Below are 25268 nucleotides of genomic sequence, written 5' to 3' on the forward strand. Positions count from 1 at the left end.
CTCCTCCTCTTCGTTCTCCTCTTTTTTTTTTTTTTCCAAACAGTGGAAATACAAAATGGTCGTCGAGAGTAAATCTACCAGTTAGAGAAGCTTTTTTCTTTTTCGTTTTTCTTTCTTGTTTAATTCTGGGAAATTCGTGTTATAAACGGTTCAATGATGTGTGTTAGACGGGAATTATACAGAGGTGGAAACCGCGATTCGAAAATTTCGGGGACAAAGGGAGGGACGCGTAAATTGCAATCGGTGGTCGGCGGTCCTATTAACGAGCTGCTAGGAAATAGTCATTATTAATAACCGGCGCATCCTGCAACAAAATTTATCCCGCGCTTCCGGCTGGTCGTTTAATTCAGTCACCGATATCGGTTGCATTCAAAAAGCGCACAAGGGCGGCGGGGGAGGCGAGGGTGGCGGTGTAGCGCGGCGCTGTTGCGATCTAGCCGCAGAGAGACGCGTCCGGGGGAAAGATTATGAACGCATAAATCAAAAATTAGCATTAACGATTCATTATTAACAGTCGAGCTGCACGGGCCGAGATAAAATTTATCCCCCGTTTCCGTATTTCGATTAATTAATGCCGCTCCCGCGGCGCTTTTTAAACAACAACATTAACGCACCGCCGCGGAACAGGCTGACGTTTTAAACGAATGGACAGCCGGTACCGAGTTACCAAGGAACGGAAAGAAATTGTCAGATCGCACTTCCAACTGTTTATCACACGGTCGACTGGCACAGCTTACGACACACTTTTCAAAGCTAAACGTTTCATTTTGAAAAAAGAGAGAATTATAGATTGTTGCGAATAAAGTCAATATATTGCCAACTTGACAATGTTACCGTACCGTCTATCTCTCTCTCTCTCTCTCTCTCCCCCTGTTCTACACTGTTGAAAATCAAATTCGACGTAAATCTATCCACGTGTTTATTCCTCTGATCGATGTGCTTCGTGTTAACGTGAATAAAACTTGAATAGAATTATGTATCGGCGGCAGCAAAGTGCAAAAAAAGGGTTAACCCGTGACCCTCGCGTATTCGTCAATTCACCGAACAATGTTACAAACTGAATAACTAGTCACGCCTATCGTTCGGTTTCTTCGACGAGCTATACTATCATTTACCCTGTTTTTTTACCCGGAGCACTACCTACTACCTGTCCGTCAGCTTCTCCTCTATACTCAAAGTTCCGCCACGCCACACCGGCGCAATTACAATTAAACCTCGATCTCTCTTACGCGGCCGTGTGTGTATTTACGTATCGCGTCGATATCACGGTTTATCCCGGCGCCGATAAAACCGTGCCATTACTAGCGCAATCGTCGTGGGCACCGTAGAGAGAGAGAGAGAGAGGGAAGAAGAAAAAAAGGAAAAGGAAGGATCCGGCGAATGGGAGACGGAGAAAAAGGAGAGCAAAAGGAGAAGCCAGAAGCTTTCTCGAGGAGGCGAAGAGATCCCCGAGGTCCGCCGCTCCACCTTCTTCTTCTCTCCTCGCGGAGAGATCCGTCGGTGCTTCTCGTTGCTCGGCGGTATCCGTGGGCGGAAGGAAGAGGGTCCAGAGATGAGAGAGGAGGCGAACGAAGAGGACGAGGGAGTAGAAAGAGGGACACAGACACAGACAGGTCGGGTCCGAGAGAGGAACCCGCGGCTGCCATGGTTACCGTCGCATTCCCGCCTCGCCTCGTTGCCATGGAGACGCCTCGTGGACTTCTCTCTTTCTCATTCCCTCGCTGCCCTCTGTCTATCTCTCCTTCGTCCTCCCTGACTCCAAGCGTCGTCGTCCCTTTCCCTCTGAACGTGCCACACACTACCGAATCCTCACCGCCCTCTATCTCCCTTCAACCACGCCGTTTCCTCCTTCTTCCTCTCTTTCCGCCGCTTCGTATAATTCCCTCTCTCCTCCGGGGCTTTCTCTCTCCCCGTCGCGCGCGTACCGCGCACAGGCAAACTCGCCAAGCTTCTCTACCTCTCTGGCATTCGCTCATATTCCCTCCGTGTTCCTTCGGACGAAGAGAGGGCCACGACACGGCCGAGCCGAGCCGAGCCGCGCCGCGGAGGAAGAGGAACGACGACGGCGATAGGGAGAGAGAGAAAAGAGGGAAGCGGTGGGCGCGCATGCGCGATACTCCTGTCTTCCACGACGAGCCTGGACACGTCTCTCCGGCTCGAATCGTTCGATTAGTTATCGACTTTCGAGTGATTTACGTCCTCTTATCGGGGCCCTCCTTGGCGGCCGCGTAATTTAATTAAAGGAGAAATCGAACGATAGACAGCATCGCGATCGTTTCCGCGAGAATCGGACGTCGGTATCGATGGGTATCGATGCTCGACATCATCAGCCAGGATACTGGCTACTGGTGGCCACGCCAGCACACGATATATGTGTACATGTGTGTACGTGTGTGTGTATATTCAAGACGAATTCTCGAACGAGAGTACTACTGGGTTCCCCCTTTTTTTTCCTCTTCTCCATGTTTCCAGAATATATATCAGCGATGTCGTAACGTAGTACAGAGGATGGAATAGGTGGCGCGTGTACACGCGTCGCACCGATAGACAGGCGGAGGTGTAAGCGGCTTGCTTTATAAGCCCCGATTCTGATTGGCCGTCGCGTCACCCGATATCAATATTTATTCAACGCGGCGAATGCCCGAGGCACGATTAAAACTTGTTTATGCCGCGAACGACTGCGCTCCTCCCACCCAGGGGCTGCGTATATCGCCTTCCCTCTGCACACGTTCAACCTACGTCTCTGCACGCGGAACCAACGCTGCCTCCACGGGAGTAGGTATACACGTCTGTACTCCTTTCTTCTACACCTTTTAACCCGTTGCTTTACCGCGACTAGTCACACTAGCGCTCAAACTGCGATGAAAAAACGCGTTTCACTTCGAGTCTAGCTTTAGGGAAAATTTCTCGCGATATCGAGGATTACCTGGTGTCAATTCCGACTCGAGAAGTTGGATTGCAAAAGTGTCGGTCGGAGAAGTTTACCGAGAATTATTAAAGCTTAGGAAGTTTCGTTAAATACCGCATTAACGCTGCGAGCGATGGCAATTCAATTTTCCGTGAGCTAGCTAATACCGTACGCAGATCGATGGAAATTCGGTAAAATTGATAAATCAACACCGTCTCCGCGACACTTGGCCTAATTCGTTGAAAAGATCGCCGAGCAAAGGGTTAATTCTCGCGGCTATTTTTCCAGCATCTTCCTCTTCCGCGGCATTTCCCGTCGATTAATCCGGCAGGCTGCGATCGAAGGATACAAATGCGCGACAAGCTGGACGAGCAGAGTGCGAACTCGCGAACCTGGGCGCGACGATTAACGCCGGAACTCCGTTAAACAGGCAGCGTCCCGTTTAATTAAGGATAACGTACGAGCGTCGGAAATTCTCCACGAGAGAGTTTGGCTCGAGCTTGTCGGCAGAGAATGTCTGGCCAAAGAGTGTTCTCGCGCGCGGCCCATATTTCGCCAAGATATTCAATTTAGAGAAGGGTGAAGTAGTCGTTCAGAGAAGAGTATATAATACAAAAAAGAAAGAGAGAGTGTGTGTGAGTTTCGTAAGACTTACCGGGACTACCGAGGAAGACGGAAGAGTAAAGAACGCCACGACGCGCGTCGCTCGCCGCTCGCTGCGCGTCCGGCGGCGAACTCCATTCCCTACGCGGACACCATTTACCTGAAGCAAAGAAAAAAATCGATTCTCCGTTAATCACCGCCTCATAACCACACAAGCAACACACACACACACACACAAGTGAAAACAGCCACTCTAGACCGGTTTCTTTTGTAAATACACCGGAACCGCGGATCGCGCGACCGCCGATATCGAACTACCAATCCCAAATGTGTACGAATCGAAATATTTGCACGGTGGCCAGCGTGAACTGAACACCAGAAACGAATCAAATCACCTCTCGGTGAGGCTCGTTCTTGCTCCACGGTTAATGAAATACATAAATTTCTCTCCCCCGAAAAAAAAACAAAACAAAATAAACAAGACACAGAAGAGGGAGGGCGTAAGAACTCCGGGCTCTTTCTACTTGGTGCGTACAAATAAATAGCCGGGTCCGCTTTACAGTGTAAAATTCTTCGCGGAACAGTTATTACCCGGGTGACTCGAAGGTGGAGAAAAAAAAGAAAAACGGGGAGCAAGAGAGAGGGAGAATGTGCGCGGCGAAAGAATGCAAGGAAGAGGTGCCCCGGGTACATACAAAGGGGGCAAAGAATTCGTGATCGTTCGCATCACGACTTCGACCGCGGAGATTCTATCGCGTGCTGCTCCATATATATCCCGTTACCTCTTTCCTTTCCTTTTTTTTCCACGGTCGACGCTGGCCGGCATGCGATCTCACCCCCTGGCCGCGGCCAAGAATAATCGTGCAATTATAATAATTAGATAAACGCGCGGAGGAGAGCTTGTTGCGTTTAACAGCCGGTACTCGCTCAACCGGGTTCACTACCGGGAACGGCTGTGTACGTATCGGAATCGAACCAACTATCCCTCTATACGACAGATTCCGATACCGCGAAACACCGCTGGTTCCCGTAATTCACGATTAAATTGTCGCCGATTAATATTAGACCGTCCACGTCCCCCCTTCGTTCCCGGAGAAAACTTTTCTCTGTCAGGTCTGTTCAGGTGAGAAACACGCGACATCGTGAACGATATAAATCAACGTGACTACTATCCACACGGCGAGGGAAAATAATTAGGAACGGGGTGGATGAGGTAAAAAGGAGAGAGAGGGAGAAAAAAGAAGAAATAATCGAGGTAGGGCGCAATTAACGCGGCGGCAACCGAGGAGAGACCTAGAGAGACTGATTTATAAGGCGGACAAGGGAACGAGGAACTCGTGGCGGAGGTATTGCAATTTTCCGGATGCGAAAATAGGAAAGGTATCTACTTTATTTCCAGGGAGATCCCGGCTGAATGAGGATACACGGTAAGAAAGGGTGGCACCGGGGGATAAGAGTAAGCCATGGAGCGAAGTAATTTCACACGAGAGAGTAGGGTGGTCCTGGGCGGGAGAGCAGATCCGGCCAAGCTACAGTCTTATCTACGGAAATATAGCGACCATCCCTTGGCGAAAATTATATTCTTGAAAAGCAGAAAATTGCTCGGAAGCCGTGTGGAACACGCTTGTCCCGATATTAGATGTCCTACGGTGTCTCCAATCTCCCCCCCATTAATCGAAATAAGAAACGATCTTATCATTCGTCAAACCTTTAATCGATTGTATTCAAGTACACCCGTGCAGGTGTTACCGATGATTGACGACAACGGAAAAAAAAAACGAAGCGCGTTTACATGTGATACATAGTCGAACCGTTGATTTAACATCCACAGAAGACATGTGTGTTTCTCTTTCCGGAGGGCTTAATGGATTAAAAAACGCAGCCGGGATTCTAATTCCAGGGCCCGAGGAGAAGGTGCGTTTAACCCGACGTTACGGTTATGGTTAGTCGCGTTAATTTGTGGCCTGGCCAAATGACAGGGCCGAACCAGTGATTCGAAAGTAATGGTTATCCCTGTGGAGGCTGGAGGGACAGCTGGATTCGCGTTAATGACGAGGAGATTAGAGATCCTGACTCACGACGTGAGCGACGTACATCGAGGAACGAGTGAATTTCTGTGCCTCGATACCTCGCGTCTGTCACACGTACGTACACCGCGCGTTAATATATCAGAATAAACAAGAGACGCGTTGGAAGGAAAAGCAACCGCGTTGTTGCCAGGGGTGGACACGAAAATCTTTCGGGAGAAAGCGAAGATGACTGGTTCAACGTCGATGGAATCCAGCCTTTCTAACGCTCGAAGCAGGGGACCAGCGAATAAACGATACATCAGGATTATTCGGAGTCGGCTAGTCGCGTTGCCGACCCATTAAACACTGGCAGACCGTGCGTCACAGTTATCCCCGAAGTCCTCGATGAAACGGGACCCCGGGAATACCTGTAGAATCCTAGCAGCGCGGAGGTGGAGGCGCGGCCGTGAAGAAATTTATAGCCGCTAAGAGACAGGGTGTAATCATACGCGTCACCCCGTCAACCCTGTAACCATGATTTATCGTGGGAATTTTCAACGACGTCCAGGAATGTCTGACATGCTCTCCTATGTCGAATACCCTGCGTTCCACTCGTTGAAAAAGCCTGGCCGTTAGAATGTCACGATTTTTTCTTCACACTTTCCACACCACGTCTCTTTAATTGAACGCAATAATAACCGCGCGCATGAGCTTTCACGGTGTAATTGAATCGGCGGAAACAGTACGATGCAGGGAGAGAGAGAGACGTACACACACGTATATACGAAAGCGACGATCCGAATTCATTGAGTCGGTCGAACCGCGCGTCATGAATTATTCCGCCCCTGAAACTTTAATCACGGCCGATTCCGTGTTCTGAGGAGAGAGAGCAATCGTCGCATCTGGAAACGGAGCACGAGTCGGGGGCCGGCCGGGGGATTCGTTAAGTGGCATCAAGTGAGACGTCTCTTTTGAACGATCGCTCTGCGGCTAAATTGCGGGTTAACTTCGGGGTTCGCGTGTTAGCGACAGTCATGCCACGCGGTCGACTAGTGTGTGTTAGCAGATGAAACGGGAGAAAGAGAGGGAGCGAGAGGATGACCGAATATTAGGGAGAGGTGGACGATTCGATGACCAGCGTCCTCTTCGTTGTCTTCGTGGTCATTGTCGTGGTCGTCGCCGTCGGTCGTCGTCGTAGTCTTTAACCGGAGACGAAAAGTCGAGACGCTTCTGAACCCTCCTCCTTTCTCCGTACCGGTTTATTTTTACTGACTATCACACGCTCGACGATTGTAAATTGGAATGTAATTCGAGCAGCTTGTCCACGGATCTCTCTCATCGGTATCAGGTCCTCTTCTCCGTCGCCACTGATTCATCTGTGTTAACGAGTGTCGTGCTTCCAGTTTCAACGGACGGTTCGTTGAACTTTTTCGCCGGCCAATCGTACGGATATTCTCAATTACGATTCTTCTGCCGCTGCTCCGTTTTTATGAGTCACGGCTAAGCGTGATATGCCCTCTTCGTTCGCCGGTCTGTCATCGGTTTTGTAACACGTTTGGAATCTGGCTTAGCTCAGGATTACTTTGACCCGTTCTTCTCAAATTTAACCATCGTATCTCACGCGCAAGATAAAACAAGATTTCTACTTTCGCATTCAACGTATCGCCTGCTACAGTTCCGAGTTTAATTTCCAAGAAATCGTCTAAACGAACGAAAGATATCTCAGGTGGGCGTAACGCATCAACGAAGATCCATCGACCATGGAGAACACAAGGAGAGGTTATAGGCCGGATATAGATACAATCCCAATAACCCCATCGTATTGGGGTTGCGTCCTCGGTATAAATAAATCAATATAACCTGCTTCCAGGCCGAGACGCCGCCCTCTTTTCGCTGTAAGGAAGTGACGTATGAGACTCTCGCATCCTCCGAGAAGAGGGTTGCGGAGGCCACCCTGTTATTTCACAGTTAGGCTCGTCCCACCCCAGCTCGGCGCCACCTTCAACCTTCTTCCAAGCTGGCATCTTCTCTATCCGAGACCAAGCTACGTCCCTATAGTCCCGCTTCCAGGCGCGCACGAGTCCCTCGGGAAGCTTTTGTCCTCGAGCTGTAAGCGACTTCCTGACAGGCCAAGTTTGCACCTGCTCTCCTTCTGCCGCCGCTTGTATCTCTCTTTACTCTCCCCTCTCTCTCTCTCTCTCGCCGTTGAAATACTACGCTTCTACTCTGTACCTCTGTCTAACCTTAACGTCGACCCCATACCACCCACCGGCGTTACCGGCACAAAATTTATTCGGGATGGGTATCCTCGATCTTTCTCTCGTCCCCCACTCCAAGCGAGCGCCTCCTCGTTCGAAGGTAATCCGTAGATCAGCGGATAAACCGGGCGTGTCGTACGCACGCTGGCCGAAATTATTTTCGAATAATCCGCCACGTCGACACCTCGCGACCTTATCTCAATTACGCTGTATTCCGGACACCGATCAACCGGCAATCTCTCCATCTTTCGTCCTACTCTCGATAGATTTACACGATTTTTCGATGTAACCGACGAGGACAGGATTTTCGATCACTGTGACGGAAGATCTGTTATCGAACTAAGACAATTCTTCAATTGTGTCGAACATTTTGCAAATCAACGTCGATCATTGAACGCTTCGTAACGAGTTTACAACCTCAATTTTCACGTGGAAGCGTTCCTGTTGCAGCAACGGAGGCCCGTCCAATGAAAAATCGAATTATAAGCGATAGTGACAACAACGGCGATACCAGAGTGTAGTGCAACTGACGATGACGTTAATAAAGATACATAGCCGCGGAGTATCCTGTGTGTAACGTGGTCAACTAGCGCAATGAAAAGACACGCGACACCTAAAGCTTAATTTCCATCTCACTTGTACAATTCTAACTTATAATTCCACTATCAAATCTACCTCGAAAAAAAAAAAAAAGTCACAAGACAAGCCGTACAAAATCGCGATATAAAATGCTTCGCGGCACAACTAACGCGCCACTATCTCCTATCGCTATTCAAATTCAAACGAAAGAATCCTACGTACTTCCTTATCGAATACTATTCCCTTACACAGAATGGAAGATCACCGCGATAAAGCGATCAGAATTTTCCACGGCGCCAGGCGTGAACCCGCCGCTTGTCGTATACATTTTCCGTTTCACGCGGCGCGGTGTCTTTCTCACCAAAAGGGGGAGGCAAGAGGAGGAGGTGAGGGCCGTTCGCAGATGTTCGAGACGCCGGGTGATTAATGACGCCCGATAAACGTAATTTGTTGCGGGGCCGCGGACTCGTCGTCTCCCGGCTCGTCTTTCGAATTCAAATTGATAAACAGGACGCAGTTTGTAATGGCCGGCGGGTTGCGCTGCCACGGGACGGCCGGCTGTCGGATGAGCCGGACGACTTCACTGACCGACCGGCATAGTAATTAATTTTAAGCAGCACGCTGCGCGATTTTCGCTATCTCGACGGTGCCGCCGCACCTCCTCGCGCTCCCGCGTCCTCCACCTGACTGTGACAAACACACCCTCGCCCGGTAGAACGATTACCCTCGACGCTTCCTTCTTTCGCGCGATTCCCCAGTCACGTGATTGGTCAATTACTCGCGGATCCAAGATCTTTGTTGATTTTTAGTAGACTGGGTATAGGTGGTGTGTACACTGTGTTTCATGTGTTTTACACTCTACTTCTGCGGAGTGTACAGTGACTGGATTTTTGCACTTTCTGAATTCTGCTGTCTTGTTTTTTTTTTTTTTTCTGGACGAGTTTTCTCATCAATTTTTCGGGTATGATCTTGCAAACTATCTCTGACACTGTTATAATACCGAGTGGCGCACATAAAACGGGAGCCCAAATGCAAAATACAGTTTCCCAGATTCATTTTAATTTTAATATTGATTCCAAGGGGAGTGTGCGAATTATTGGCCACAGAAATTCTTTAATTTCTCTTTGCAAATCACTGACAGATTCATAGTTAAATCTTCATCGATACAATAACGATTAGCACTGATATTCTCGTCGATCCTATATTTCTTAGGTTAAAAGATAGTTGAAAATAAATCCTTCGAACACTCCCGAAAATCACGAAACATAGGTTCAAGGAAAGTCCACATTGTCCACAAGCAACGATATCAAAATCCTCTAACCAAGTATAACACTCCTGAAACACCTTCTGCATCGATCCGAGAAGACACTCGGAACCGAGTTCACAAACCACGCGCAAAATCGTAAAAGAACTATCGGGAGGATCTCGGGGAACAATCTTGCACGTTGGAAGAGCCTTCAAGAGGCGTCGAAAAAGACAAGAGAGCCGGTATAGAGGGTGGCGTAAACGAGGCGGTTAACCGAGTGAAACTCGTACGAGCGCGATATGGCGACACGCGCGCCGAATCGAACGGACGTTATTAAGAGGAATAAAGATAAGGCGTTGGGGCGAAAAGGGGGGAAACGGAATCGCGGGTTTCAGATCACCGAGGCACGTAGGCGCGTACACGCGGGCCAAGTGTACGTAGGCGAGGCTGACAAACGCGGCAACGGGCCACGGTGTGTCGCGGGAACGCGCGATTACCATTAAACGCGTAATGGAAACGGGCCCGAAGGAACCTGGTCACCGGGGCCGATAACATCGGACAAAGGTGTTAACGTAACTCAACGTGGACAGGTGAGAGCACCGGGCTTCAGTTGTTGCGCGCTTCCGCGACTTCCTCCATAAAACGCAAATCCACAATTAACGCTCTTTCCCCTTTTTAGGTTTCGCGGTACACCTCGAATTTACGTAGCCACTTAGCGCGTGCTGATCCTCGGCGCGACCGGACCACCACCTTTCGCAGAGTATCTTTCCTTTTTTTTCAAGCGTTTCTCGAAACGGAAACGGCAGCACCTTGTGTGCACGTGTGACCCTAATCCAGGCTAAATCGAATCGATTATTGTTACTCGACGAGGTGTGTTAAGTCACCAGGAACAGTTTCTCTGTTTCGCTCGATGAATACGAAGACGGAGTGTTTCATCGGGTGAAATACGTCAGCAAACATAATAAACCGATAGAGAGATGGATCGAGGTGGAATTTTGAATAAGGAAACGAGGCTCCTTAAAATAGTGGTCGTAATGAGCGGTGTAATAATAGGCTATCCATGACGAAAGCACCGATCCATTTTTAGGATCTGCTCCTGGGTATACGGAAATAGAAGAAGGAAGGAAGAAGTGTCTGGAGTCTGTTAAGAGAGTTTCTACCGTGGTGGCAAGCAGCACACGAAGGTGTCCCTTGTAGTTTCGAAATACATCCTTTCGACCACGAATTTTCGGGCTATTTTTACGTAGCACCGTGGAGACCGTGGGTTAGACCGTGTCTATTCGCGAAGACCAGGAAGATCGTTGGAATCGCCTCTAGCCCGGCTTCCATTGAAACAACAAACACGAAAGGGTGAGTTATCGTCGCGTCGACGGAAGAAAACAGGCCGAGGGAAATTCTCGACGGATCAGCGTCGGCCTTCCTCCTATACGTATTCACGTCCGATTGTTCGCTGGGTTATAAACGCAACCCGCAGCCGAGGCCGTTTGATCGATGGCAGCCAAAAGCCAGTCGCCGCGGCGTTGCGCGTCGGAGAAGTGTACCAGAGAGAGTAGCACGAGAGGGAAATGGAGAACGAGGGGCTACGAGCGGAGCATAGAAGGTGGAGGAGAACAGTAGGTGGCTGGGGGCGGTCGGAGGTGGTCAGGAATCACGGAGTGATGTCAGCCCGTGACTCGTGACACGCGCTGGTTTAATTAGCGCTACAATGCCGAATCCTATGTGCATGTGCAGCCAGAAGGTGGAAACGCAGCAACGGAGAGAAAGAGAGAGAGAGAGAGAGAGAGAGAGAGAAGTGGAAGGAGGTTGAAATCGGACCGAATCGGTGGAGGACGCAAAGCTCGAGCAAACCACACCACCCTGGTGCCCTGTTCCCGACCACGATTCTCTCTCTTCTCTTTCTGGCACTCTGCCTGCCGACCTACGACCCGCCCCCGGGACCCCGGGACCACGTTCTCCGAATTACCGGTCCCGTCGCTGCAACAGCGGTGCACTTAGCGTAAATTCAGGGCGAATCGACGGCGCTTGACGTCCCCTTTCCCAGACCCCTCAATTTCCTCCCCCTCCAGGCTCCTTCCCCGCCTCTCTACTCCCTAGGATCGCGTCTATATCTCGTTTATATACCGATCGTCGAGACGCTTTCCTCTCGCCGCCGCCGCCGCCGCCGCTCTGGAATTAATGTTACGTGGAAACGGAGAGACCGGGTGAATTTGCGACGGACGCGAGAGTAACCTCGATACTTTTAGAACGGAACGCTTTTATATACTCGCTTTGTGTTCTCCGGGAGCAAAAAGAAAAAGGCTCGATTGCTGTCTCTTCGTTGCTGATCGATTTCACGACCGTTTAACTTTTGCTTCGGCGAGTATTCTGTTTCGAAGAAAACGAGGATTCTTATTTTTTTTTTTTCTGCTTTTTTCTTTCCTTTTTGCAAGTCACTTTAGCCGACGTTGAAAATTCTCTTTATCGTGACGTAATCGCGTGTCCAAGAGACGGGAAGAGCTTTCGAGTGCAGAAACTAATTCACGATAGCCGAGAGATACGAAGGATCTTTCCTTGAGCACGCGGAGGGCTCGGCGGATGACGTGGTCGCGCGTACAGCCGAGCATATGTCCTCGACCAGCGCGACACACGGCCGAGATAGGAGAGATTTAAAATGTTGCGGCAGGTCGGGAGGACTAAATGATGATAAACTATCTCGCCGGTCCCGGTAGACTGACCCTGCAACTCCGGCTTGAATTACAGCCAAAAAAACAAAACCGCCGGTCGCTCGACGTGCACGGCAAACAAGTAAAACACATCAGCGAGCTCTCTGCCTCTGACCAAGACGCGAAACGCTGGGCTACTATTTCCTCAAGTTCTCTATTTGCTCCGTTCCTCTGAATTATGCCAATTTAATTGACTAATAATAAATATGAATATTTAGGCGGTAATGCCTACAATCACGACATCTGTAATTCAAATTTCGCGGCATTCACGAGGTTGGAAAATGAGCAATTACACGAAGCAATACACACAGTGTGTGAAAGAAGCATGATTTAAGATTATAAGATAGTCCAAAATTGATCAAATTAATCATGTAAAACGTAAAAATTAAAATTTTCAATATGTCAATGCAAGACTGATATCGGCAAATTATAAATCACCTTGTATTTTCATATTTTCCAACATTCTTTACTCCTCTCTTTACTAAATAACGCCGAAGCCCTCAAAATCTTAGACCCTTTCTTTCTCACCACGCCCCGTATAAAAAAGCGAATTTTCAGCAATTCCAACGTGGCAGAAATAAAACAGCATATTCTACAAACAAATCGCGCACGTAGAGTGCATTACACCCCCCACGAATTTCCTACGAGCAAGTACATTCCCCCGGTATCTTTGATCTCCGCTAACGATCGTCCGAGTAATGCAGAGAAAAGCTCCATTTGCAACTGACTCGACTTATCAGCCGGCCACCTTGGTACGCGGTCAATCCGTCGCCGTAAAACCCCCGGCCACGCGATTATGGTCGTTACTTTTCTCTCTCTCTCCCTCTCCCCCCTCGTGTGTACGCGGCTCGCTCGAATTCGCCCGACTGCTTTCCTCTCGCCTCCTCCCCACCACGACTACCTTTCCCCCTCCCCGCCACCCGCTACCCACCCTCGGGCCGTCGCCCTCTTTCTGCCGGATTATTAATTCCCTCGTTAAAATCCGACCCGCGGCGTCGCCACGGTTTGTTATTTACGAACGAAAATTGTAAATACGAGCAGAGGGACGAGGGGGGAGGTGGAGGAGGACGGGAGAAGGCAGGGGGAGGGCAGGCGTATCGACGCGCGACCATTCCCGCGGCCGCGGGCAATTAATAATCGCATCGGAGCTAATTAAATCCGGAAAACATGCAAATGCACTGTGTTTATATTTCAAAGGGACGACCGATCGGCTGTACACACGGTGCAACGATGACGAAGAGTCGCGTAGAGGGGGAAGTTGTGGTGGGGGAAGGCGAAACTGGGAGGGACGAGACCGCCCAGGGGGTTCGGTTACAAATTGCCCATAAAAATGCATAAAACACGATTATGCTCTATTAATTACTTTTTTACGAGCTCGCCGAGCTTCGATGTTAATCCGACTGGCGGGATAATACTCGAGAACGAAGCTGAGAACGTCGTATAAGCGTGTCTCTGCTCGTGGAATAACGCAACGCCAAAGACGACATATTGGAGATCAACAAAGACGTCTAAATGTCGTGTCCTTACGCGAAGATTGTAAACTTTCTATGCTCGTCGGGAGTTGTGTACGTTGTATTAGATACGGATAATAAGTACCTGGGAAAGTTGTTTTCGGTGACTGGCGTAGGTAGAGGTGATTGTCCGTGATTTCCTCGAGGGAACCGATTAATTGACACACCACGAACGAAAGCACAAGCACACGAACTAATCGAACAAACTACTGAATTTTTCACATTTTTGCACGTAATACACGGCACAAACGCGCCTTGCCTGTGCTGCCAACTACCGACCGATACGGTAACCACTCACTGATCCGTTCGGAGCGCCGCATACCGGCCACTGGCCCAACTAACAGGTTACACTCGTGTTATTCGTCCTCGCTCGCGACGATTACGAGGGACACAGGTTGATGTATACACGTTCGACGAGTCGAAATAACTGATACGATTCACGAACAAATGCTTAGATATAAGAGAAGAGAGGGGATTCGTGTAAACGTGGTATAATACATTCGACGATTCCGTTCTCTTCTTCCTCGTTTCGTCGATGTCGTTCTGAACGAGGCAATTAAGACGCAAGAAATCGAGCAACTATCACGTTTACGGGAACGCCGTTTTGCCACGGTGTATTGATCCGTGACGATGCTGGAACGATTCGCCATGGGAGCAACCACAAAGAAATAAAAGACTTGGCCAGCGGGATGAAAGATAGATAGGGGAAACGAGGAGGAAGAGCAAAAAGCAGCATGACAATGTTTTGCTCAGGTTACGATTCTTTTGTAACGTTTCTCGATTAACGAACTTTTTGATCGCGACGAATATTAAAGAGTCTAGTAAAAAATAGATCAAAGATCGTTAAACAGATTGTACAACACGAAACGGAATATCTGTTCAAAGAGGAAATTATCTGCAAAGAATATCGATCACCGATTGACGCCATTAGACGCACTTGACTAGGTTAGCATTTGAACAATCTAGATATTAACATTCACAGTAGAAACAACAAAAACAATAATTCTCACAAATCAAATTCCTTTGCCTTTATAATCCCTGTGCTCTTATTCCACACAACACTCCCGTATCCTTCGTTTAATCGAAATTTCACAATTACGCAACACAGAAACGTAAAACACGAAAAACGAACCGAACCGAACTAAACGGAATTTAACCGAACCGAACGGAATCGAATCGAACCGAACGGAACGGAACGGAACCGAACTGAACGTTGTACGACGCATATTACGGAAAAAGCAGGGAGCCCTTCGCGAGGACGTCGGCCGAATCGTCAAAGGGAGAGAAAGAGACTACCATTCAAGGTAGCACGACGGCCATAAAAAGTGTATATCAAGGCGGGTGCATAAGGTGCATGCACGCTGCGCAAGGTATTACACACGAGGTGCACCGTGTATTGGCAGGTAAGCAGTAGAACCAGTGGGGAGGGTAAATACGGAGCCATGCAAACGGTGGAGCGAGTGCGTGCGAGCGAAAGAGAAGGAGCGTGAGAGAGAGTGAGAGGTGGGTGCACTTGGACGGACATGGCGGCACAGCGGCGAATCAAACGATATCGGGCTTCTGGATTAATTTATGCACCGTGGCTTGTTAAAACGCGAGACACAAAGGCCTCGCCGACGCTGCATTCTTTCGGCTCACCGTAGGCCCACCCGCCAATCAATTCGCCTCGCCTCTGCTTTCGTGCATTTATTCGCGCGTAATAACATTTAAGCCGCCACGTAATAAAATTACGTCAGCTCCGGCCACTTCTTTGTAACAGCGCCGTGGAAATGGGTCTTAATGTTAATAGATCGTGGCAGCGGATCGATCGAGCACGATACTCTCGGAGCCTGCTGAAAATCACAGTGTAACCGCTAATCGTAGATATTACATAAATATGCAAAGTGCGCGTAGAGAGTAGGCGTTTAGAGGAGTTGCTCGGTTTGACGGTTGGAAAAAATTGAAAAACATTTTTTTCTTTTTTCAAGTCTTTAGAATAAGCGACGTCTAATATTTTTCGTAATTCGTAAAATTGTCAGAGTTATGCAAGTGTAAACAGCGTACGTATGAATAGTAGATTGAAAAAACATTTAAACTCGTTTCTCTAAGCATCGCATTTTTTCACGTGACGCGGATAACTCGGGAAATTATGAACCAATTCAGTTGAAACTTTGCATACACCTTTGGGAGAAGTGTCTTTAGAGCGTGAACTGAAATAATAATTATAGCTTCGTTAGTGTTTCTTCGGTGCTCGGTAAAAGTGTCTGATCATTATCAAAAATTCAAATTTTTGTCTAGCAAACGATGTCATTTTCATTTTTCAGTTCATTTAGTTCACGCTGCTAAGGACCACGTACAGATTACAACCACGGTTCAATTTACATACGTCCCCGATCTACTTCGGTAACTTTCTATAAATCTGCATTTGTATTCACGAATCAACGTTTTTTCCAACAAACAACAGGTGTATTTCATCTGAAAAAATTGCCTAGTTGATCCGAAACATTCAATTATCTCGTAGCAATTTCGTAAAACACAAAGAAAAAGAGTTCGAAATGTGCCTGTTTTTCGGGGTCTTTACACAGAGGAGAACCTCCTTAATTTTCTCCGAGAACAAAGTCGAAATTAGCAACAACAGCATTCCTACAGAGACCTTATTGCATCGCGGTTGTCACCGTGGCACGATATAAATCGTGTCCCGTAATGGTTCCCGGATTATTTCGCCAGCTGGAATCCGACAATTTTTAACTACCGCGTGGCGGTTTTTCGCCAGGCGCGGCGCAAACGAAGAAAACCTCGAAGGCTATTTATTTCCGACAGGCACGCCGGTACAAATAGTATGGACACTTTATCAATGTTCCGTGCCGGTATCTTTGGTCCTGATCGTGGCGCAGCGGAACTCACGAGGATCCTTCCACGTCCGTTTTCCCGATCTAAAAAGCGCCGCGGGATTTTTAACGATGGCCGTTCTTTCGCGAATGGCGACGGAGGTAAGGGGCGGTGGAAAACGAACAAGAGCGAGAAAGAGAGGAGAATTCAGCTCAGCCCGCGTATCTTCGCCGGCATTAATTACTTTCGTGGCAGAAAGGATCCGGAGCGATATCGCGCCGCTGCAACGACGATACTGACTGCACACTCCCCCACCTCCCTCTGCTACCACTACTCGTCTTCTTTCAGCCCGACTTCTCCGTTTCTCTCGGGCCCGGGATGCAATTTACCGAATTGTTTTTAAATCCCTCGGGCGGCACGACGGCGGAAAGAGGAGGAAAGCGCAGCGGAGAAAAAAGAAACAAGACCGTGGAAGAAGGAAAAGGCGGTCGAGGGGGAGGCGGAGGAGGCGTCGGGGGAGGGAGGAGGTGGAGGAACGAGGTTGGCGGCAGCCATGGCGTCAGCTGTTTTGTCCCGGAGGCGCGCCCCCCGTTTTCTTTATGTTTCTTTGCCCGGAAGCCCCGTTCCGATATCGCCCCCGATACACCGCTTGTGCCCGTTCTCTCCGGCTCCGATACCTATACACACACGTACCCGTCTCTAACACCAAGAAACCAGGCGCGCTGGTGTTTCTTGCAGAAGAAGGGAAAATCGTGTGCGGAACGATTTTTCGAGAAATACCGTTAAAAAATACGGCCGGATGTCACGTCTAGAACGTTCACCGATCAACCTCTTCTAATCAATTCTGTCCGGGAGCTGATACCGATGGAAAGTTATTCAGGGCGACGCAATTATCGTGAAACTGCGTTCGATTTCTCCTTATTACGCGTTGCGAAATTTTGGGATTTACAGGATCTTTCGAAGTCGAGCGATCGAGTTTCGTTGATATATCAATCTGGAGTAGATAAGAACGTCCGTTCAATCGAAATACGAAATTTCAGATTTCTAATCATACATACACTACCGGCCAAACGTTTGGGATCACCGAGCATTGCAATTTACACGAAAATTTCCAGAAAATTTCCAGAATCAATTGATATGAGATAAATTGACAAATGTAGAATTGAGATAAACTTGAAATCTATAAAAAATTAGCAGCAGATTTAATATTGACGAAAAGTGGGAGGTGATTCCAAACTTTTGGCCGGTAATGTACATACTATGGCATTCATACTTTTTCAGTTATTCTACACGTACCAAACAGAAGGATTTATTTAGGTATTAATTCATGTGAGAATAATATTATTACAATCAACATATGATACCGGTGATTATAAAATTGTGAAAAATTTATGAAATGTTAGGTGTAGAAATGAATTCTGATTCAAATGATTCAAAGCCACTGAGTTTCCATTGCGACGATATTCGCAAGCTGCCTCTTTTAATTCATTACATCCATTATTAATCCTTTCTACACCATCTGTATATTTCACCTGATACTCCATTTACAATTCACACTCTCGTTCTTACGTTCCAACAAAGCGTTTCCCATCCGATTCAACTCCGCGAATACGTTGTTTACCAGAGATTGGCCGTTTAACTTTGCAACACCCAGGAACAACGATAATCGGCACGAAGAAAAAGTGTCGCGATATCGTTCGTCTAGGATCGCACAGTAGCCTCTCGATAGACGGAAGCTCGTCTCCGGACACGCGTGCACAACTCCGTCACGTGACTGACACAGTGCGTTAAGTCGCGCGTCGGCTATCAGCAGGGCGACACGACAGGTGCGCGTCGATAACGGCGTCGACAATAATTGCAAATCGTAGCCGGTCACCGTGGCCCGTCGTGTCGATCAAGATCCGAATAATGTGGCTGGCCGACGCGGCACCAGCGTTTCCATTATGTAACGGACGATAAACGGTCGCGTTAAGCGCGACGATCCCTTCCCTTCGCTTAGAGACGATCGTACATTCAGATCCCTTCTCCACGGAAGTCGCCACCGCATCGTTCATCCGTCTCTCTCGCCTCCACCAGACGTCCGATACAGAATAGAAACGTTATCAACTAACACGAATCAATCTCCTTTTCTCAACGATAACCTCGATACACCGTAATCATCCTAGGAAAAAAAAACAACAAAGAAGATAAACTCAGTTAAGGGGAAGAAGAAAAACATTCCAAACGAAGAACGAATCTTCTCCCCTTTCGTCTGTACAACTTCCTCGGTGACAATTAAAACGTGAAAATACGAGAATTAAGCCGGAAAACGTTGGATCGTCGTGGAGCCTGTGGCCGGTGTGCCACGAAGGGTGGAGACGATAGGCGAGGGGAAGACGAAGAGGGGCAGAGGCCGGGAAACAGTAACGACGTCGACAGGGTTGCGCGGAGGGAAACTCCCGTTGGAGTCTCCTCCGGCAGCGAAGAGGGATGGAAACGGGAATACGATTGGTTTGTGAGGGTCGCCATTCACGGGGGTCGCCGGTGCCGTTTGGAGTCTGCGCTCTTCCTTGATCCTGAGAGAAGCATTTCGCTCGTTTCACCCGAGAGACACGAAGAGGCGGGGGGCGGAGGAGGTGGAGGAGGCGGCGGTGGAAGATTCTCTCTTCGACGAAACCCATAGAGGGAAGAGGTTGAAACGAGGAACAAGGAGGCGAGCGCGAGAGAGAAAGGGTACTGGACCAACCGGCGCAGCTTGACGGACGTCGCGACGCCCTACGTCACCTTTATCGCCGACGCCCTTCTCCGCCACCTTCTTACCTCTTCTCGTACCTTTCTAAATGCCAGTAGGAAGCGATACCGTGCTTCCCTCCCCCCCCCGTGTGTGTGTGTGTCCTATAGATCGAAGTAAACCTTCGACTTCTTTTCTTCTTCGTCTTCTATCACTTTTTAAGTGATTGTTACCGTTAGGAAGTTTGAATAGGTGCAATGGAAGCGGGGTGAAATGACGTGTACATACACAGGTAGAAAAAGGAGTATTCCCAAGGGGAATTTACTTAGATGCATTTGTTACAAGGGGAATTACCCGACGTGACGCGGTGTCGCAGGCGGACTGGTGTGTACGAATTCTTTAAATGCTCGTTACTTCTAGGTGCAAGGACTTGCACCGTAGGTCGCGGCAGAGGGTCGACACCGTGACGCTACACTTAAGACGTTATTTATGACGCCGTTTCGCCGCTAATGTTTCAGTTGAGGCAGGTCGGGGACGATAGCGAGCGGCTGCTCGATATGTTTATGACGATGCCGGGCGACGGAGGGGTTCCGGAACATTACCGGATCGGACGTTGATCAAAGAAGGGCGAGGAGAGAAAGAGAGAGAGAAGGAAATCCTCCAGGGAAGACTTTCTTCTCTCAAGGATATTCACAAAGACATCCGTGACGTTTCAAAGACGATCCACGAGATACTTGTCTGAATTAACGAAACAGATAAAAGATATAATAAGAGGTGAAACGAAACGTGCGCGTTTCCGTTTCTATTTACACGGGACGTCGTCGTGGAAATTACCTGGTTTCACCCCACGACACGAAGAGAAAAGAATGAAAAGAAGAAAAACGGAGAAGAATATCACCAAGTCGAAATTATATGCGGACACGAGTTGATTGGCCGGGGAATCCTCGTTTAATTAACCATCGGTCTCGCTCTCCACCCTTGCAAATAGCGCGGAGGGTAACAAAGAGAGAAGGGAATCGCGTCGAATCTCGACGCCGACGGAACTCTCACGGGGTTCCACGCGATTCGACCGGCCGAAAACAGCCAGGAATTATTTCGGGCTGGTCACGTGATCGTATCGACTTCAGCATTGTTTTCGCGTGGCCTGCAATTACGGCCGGGAGTTACGAGGCAGCGGGTGGCGGAGCTCTGGCCCCCGTCGGCTTCGAGCGAGACAAGAACAAGCGCGGAGGAGGGACCACGAGGGCGACAGGTGGGGGGCCGAGAGGGCGGCGGCAGCAACCGCCTGGCCTGTGTATTTAAATTTAAATATAATGCAAATCGACCGAGATAAGATGAATAATAATTGTAACAGCAGGGGCGGGGTGAGTCGGAGAACGGAGAAAGAAGCCTCAGCCTCGATAAGACAACGACGTTCAAGGCAACCTCGCAATTACCAGACTGTTTGGTACCGTATCGATGCACCGGCCGAATTCGTTTAGCTTAGAAAGGAAAGAAAATAATCGCGTACTTTTTCGTGCATTTTCGCCGGGCTTTTCTTTCAATTTTCTGTTCCATATCGTGATTGATTTCGTGGAATTCGAAAGTGTTTCCGTGGCGTTAACCCTTCGGCTACCGCGGGTGACAATCTCTTTGAAAATTCTGATTCAATGCAATGGAAAATATTTGAAATCCGAGATCGAATAAAATAAGCGACTGTGTGTTGAACAGAAGAATTTACTCGATCGTTAGCGATAACTCGAAGGAATTCCACATTCTGCACTTCCGTGTAGCGTGCGCGGTTTTCGAGTGGCCGCGAAAGGGTTAAAAGTCATTGCACACATCTCGTACAAGTTCATTTCTTTCGTTGCTTTTTTTCTTCTTCTTCTTACCAAGCACGTCTCTATAATTTACCGGGTGCTTTAAGTGCGCGATAAAGACGTTGCGCATAAATAAGTAAATTCTAGTGACTACCGTGGAATGTAGCAGTAAATTTCCTGGTAATCGTGGTTTCCGTGTTCATTGATCGTCTCTAGCATTCATCATTCATCGTGTTGCCACGAAGCTTGCCACTATATAGCCGTCATTAGAGCGCAGTTGGCTTTCTTCGCATAGAGGTGTAACGTTACAACGCGACCGTCGATTGACTCAGCTAAGGCGAAGTTTCGCGCCACAAAGTTGCAAACAGTAATGAACAATCGATACTATACGCCGGTGCTCTCGAGCTAACTATAAATAGGTGGCAAGAATTGGAACGTAGCTCAAAGTTTAATGCGCCGTGTAACTCCGTCCGCAAGCAGTCTGACAGTTTTGACGAACTTGCTCGCTCGCGCGCGACCTCGCAGAAGTTGTTCCCCGGTAGTACAATGTGTCCCGATACACCGACGTGTAAAAGTTGCAACGTGGAAGAAGCGTCGCGAACCGTGAAACTTTTCCTCCAACAACGGTATTTCATTTATCGAGCTTTTCTCTCTGGCAACCTTAAGATTCACACAAAAAAAAAAACAAAAAGAAAAACAAGAGACAGAGATAATCGATTTGTCAGTCGAAGGTACATACAAATCCTCGCGAAAAGATACCGATCGAAATTCGATTAAACTCCGTGTCACACACGCGAGATAAAAAGTAACAAAAAAATGATCCACCGTAAACGAAATGTTACACGAGTAACGAGTATATTTCCCCACCAATCCTCGCCTCCGATCTACGGAATTAAAAATAACACACCTGGGTATCTGGGTTCGTTACCGGGCTAATTAAAACATTAAGGGAATCCCAATGCGAGAGCGTGGAAAGATGGAGAACCACCGATAATCGAATTAAAGACAGTTACGATTCCTCGAGCGCAATTCCCTACAAGGCACCAAATTAATTCTCCGATCCGAGATTAAAATCTCCCCGTCGACGTTGCGTATCGGCCGGGGCGGGCGTCGTCGTCGTCGCTTCTTTTCCCGCCGGCCAGAAAAACCGAAGCGCGGCGCGCTCGAAAAGCAGACGACGGGTTCGTTAAGTATCCGCCTGGTGCACGTACAGTGCATACGTCGCTCACGCGAGAATGCGAGCGACCAAGGGTGGCGGCGGTCGTAGTCGTGTCTTTCTACGTATACACTCTATACGTTGCTTGTCTTCGTTCGATGAACGAACGAGCGAGCACAACGAGACTGTCGAACGGTAGTATCACAAGCAGGAGGAGGAGAACGAAGAAGAAGAGGAAGAGGAGAACCGCCGCATGGCGGCGGCTGATGGTGCAGCGAAGGCAGCGTTGTGCGCCTCACTCTAAAAACGTGCCTCGATATTATTCCGCCGCGGAATATCTCCATTCGACCCGGCGGCTCGACCGACAAAAAGGTGAAATACGAAGAGGAGAGAGTAAGAGAGAGGAGGATGAGGAGGAGCGGGAACGAGAAGAAAAGGGAGGCGGTGGAGCGAGCGCGCGCCGTCACGGGACTCGGTGCAACAATGCAGGCCCGCAGTGGACGCGGGTAGATACGTAGATATCCGATTAATTCCCATTGAATGTCTTTATTGTATTTAATACCACGAGGCTGAGGTTTGCGGAGGAGGAACTGGAGAGAAACGAAACGGACAAAGATAGACGGAACACGATGGTCGAAGGTGAGCCAGGGAAGGACGAAGGAGAAGGAGATAAGAGAACGAAGGTTGCGCACTGGGCTCGTACGGTAAGGCAGATATGGTACCGGCCATATACAATACACGTGACCGTGCACCGAATGCACGGTGTACGGTTGCGTCGGCAGGTATCTCGCGCACGTGAGCACGGTGCTCGTGTGCTGCGTCGTCCGTCTCTCCCGGCCTGGGCAAAAGAGGGGACGCTCCCTCTGTCGGAGTTACATGTATATTTATAATATAATCGCGGATACCGATCTCCGTGGAGAAACGAAAAACTCAGCTCCACCGTGGACGGAGAGAGGGGCAAAAGGGGGAGAGAGAGAGAGAGAGAGAGAGGGAAAGTGACGGTCCAGAATAGGAAGGAAGGTAGCCGCCACCGAGCCGCGCGAGATCTGCTTTTCTTTCAACGGGAGAACCGCGTAGACAGGCTTTCTGCTCTTTTCCAACTTAGATCTACGACGTGAGGCCCGTTTTTGTCGGCCAAGTGTCCGCACTAGGTGCGAAGCGGCTGCTTCCCGTCGCGAATTCCTTTCTGAAGGCGCGCGCACGTCAGACCTGTCGAGGGCGACGCGTTAATTACTCCCGCGGCGAGAGCCTCCTGGCGAACGCCTGTTAGCGTTGCCGGCTCGCGTGATTCCGCGCTATTTTTCACCGGTGCCGTCGCGCGCGGACAAATTTTTATCGGCACGTTCATCGCGCGGACGAATTCTCCTCCTGACGTGTGACAGCTTCGAAGAGGGGAAAGGGTTGTAGGTGCAACGATCCGCGATTCTCAGCGTCGAAGCTATCCGAACGATCGATACACACGCGACGAAGGGGATGAGACATGAAAGAGGTTCGTAGGAAATTCGCGAAATGAAGTGGCGTTGAGCAACGTCGTTGGTACACACGCGGATGAACGGGCGGAGAGGGCTGTTTTCGGACGTATATAGATTTCAGTCGGCTCGAGAGCAGCCGGCACAACGACGGAAAGAGAGAGAGAGACAGAGAGGGACAGGGAAAGGGAGAGAGAGAGAGAGTTCAGGGTCGAGGCATACAGGTGGTCCATAACATAACAGTCACTGCGTTTTATCCGGCAGTAAACCGGCGGCAGGCGCTCCGGCTCTATGATTTAATACCCCAAACCCTTCCCTCTGCACCGCCACCCGCGCACCCCTTACGACCGCCCCTCCTCTCCTCCGCCGTCTACTACCGACTGCCTCTGCTCCCGCCCCTCTCTCACTCTCTCTGCCTCGCGCGCGCATTTCTCTCCGCTCTCTAACCCCTCCTCTTCCTCTTCTCGACGTTGCACCCGCGTGCCTGCACTAACCCACTGCCGCGGAATGGCATTATCAGCCGGATGCTTCTATGACCGTGCAAGGGTCAAACGAGGCACGGGGAGAAAGGGTTTGAAGGACGCATTAATTTCGTCGGTGTGTAACATCGTAACCGGTGAATTCACGGGCACGCGGTGAATTTCGCAGCCGTTTATAAGTAAGGGGGAGACTTAATGATTGGACACGATACATGAACGTGGCAGGAGGAGGAGGAGGAGGAGGAGAACAGTACTCGGATGACGAAATCGGTGTGCTGTAACGTGTGGGCGTAAAAGAAACACGATGGAATTTCGAGGCGGCCACGTACCGAGCAGGCGCGATTTAAACGCGATCGTTTCGCGATAAAACAATGGAAACAGATAACGAACCGAGGGCGGGAGGGAGGGGAACAGGGTAGAGCGCACACGTCGAGCGTACACAACGGGATTCCGTCGAATACAGATCTCGTGACAGATTATGCATCGGCGATAATCAGCATTCGTGACGAGTTACCACTCCCACGCTGTCCGACTTAATTACCCTATTAGTCCCTACGCGTGTCGAGCGTACAAAAAACGTCACTCCACTTTGCTCGTGACTGTGTATAGACGAACCGGCTATAAATCAAAGGAATATTCACCAGGGGTTTCAGATATCGTAATACCGAAGAGATGCAATTTCGAAGATCAGCGGTACACTGCCGTGTATCGATGTGTTACGAAGAACCCCCACACGCATATACATACAGAGAGAGAGAGAGAGAGAGAGAGAGTGTGTGTAAGGATGCAAACTATAAACGACGACGTAGACATACATAGAGAGGGGAACCGAGGAGGCACGGAGACGTTCTCAAGTTGGTAAGCCGCATAACTCGAACCTCGGCCGCCGCAGAAGCTCCGTAACTCTGTTAATTCATATCTAGAAAGTTGGCCGTCGCTCGGAAGAGAAACGACGGAGGAAGGAAGGGCTGTTCGACGGGGTTGTCGGTGGGCGGAAGACGCTGGGGTGGCGCAGGAGGAGGGTGGAGGTG

At 49.2% G+C, this 25268-nt stretch overlaps 1 protein-coding gene across 1 annotated transcript in view; it reads right to left on the reverse strand.

Moving 5' to 3' along the window:
* The window catches only part of LOC108573951 (homeobox protein homothorax), a 506295-nt gene that overhangs the window by 232726 nt on the left and 248301 nt on the right, over window positions 1-25268 (reverse strand). Inside the window, exon 10 of the mRNA XM_017936443.1 lies at window positions 3564-3671. Within this exon, the coding sequence (XP_017791932.1) occupies window positions 3564-3671 (108 nt within the window). The remainder of the gene's footprint in view (window positions 1-3563; window positions 3672-25268) is intronic.

This window comes from Habropoda laboriosa, unplaced genomic scaffold, assembly GCF_001263275.1.
Source record: "Habropoda laboriosa isolate 0110345459 unplaced genomic scaffold, ASM126327v1 scaffold156, whole genome shotgun sequence".
NCBI classification, from domain to species: Eukaryota; Metazoa; Arthropoda; class Insecta; order Hymenoptera; family Apidae; genus Habropoda; species Habropoda laboriosa.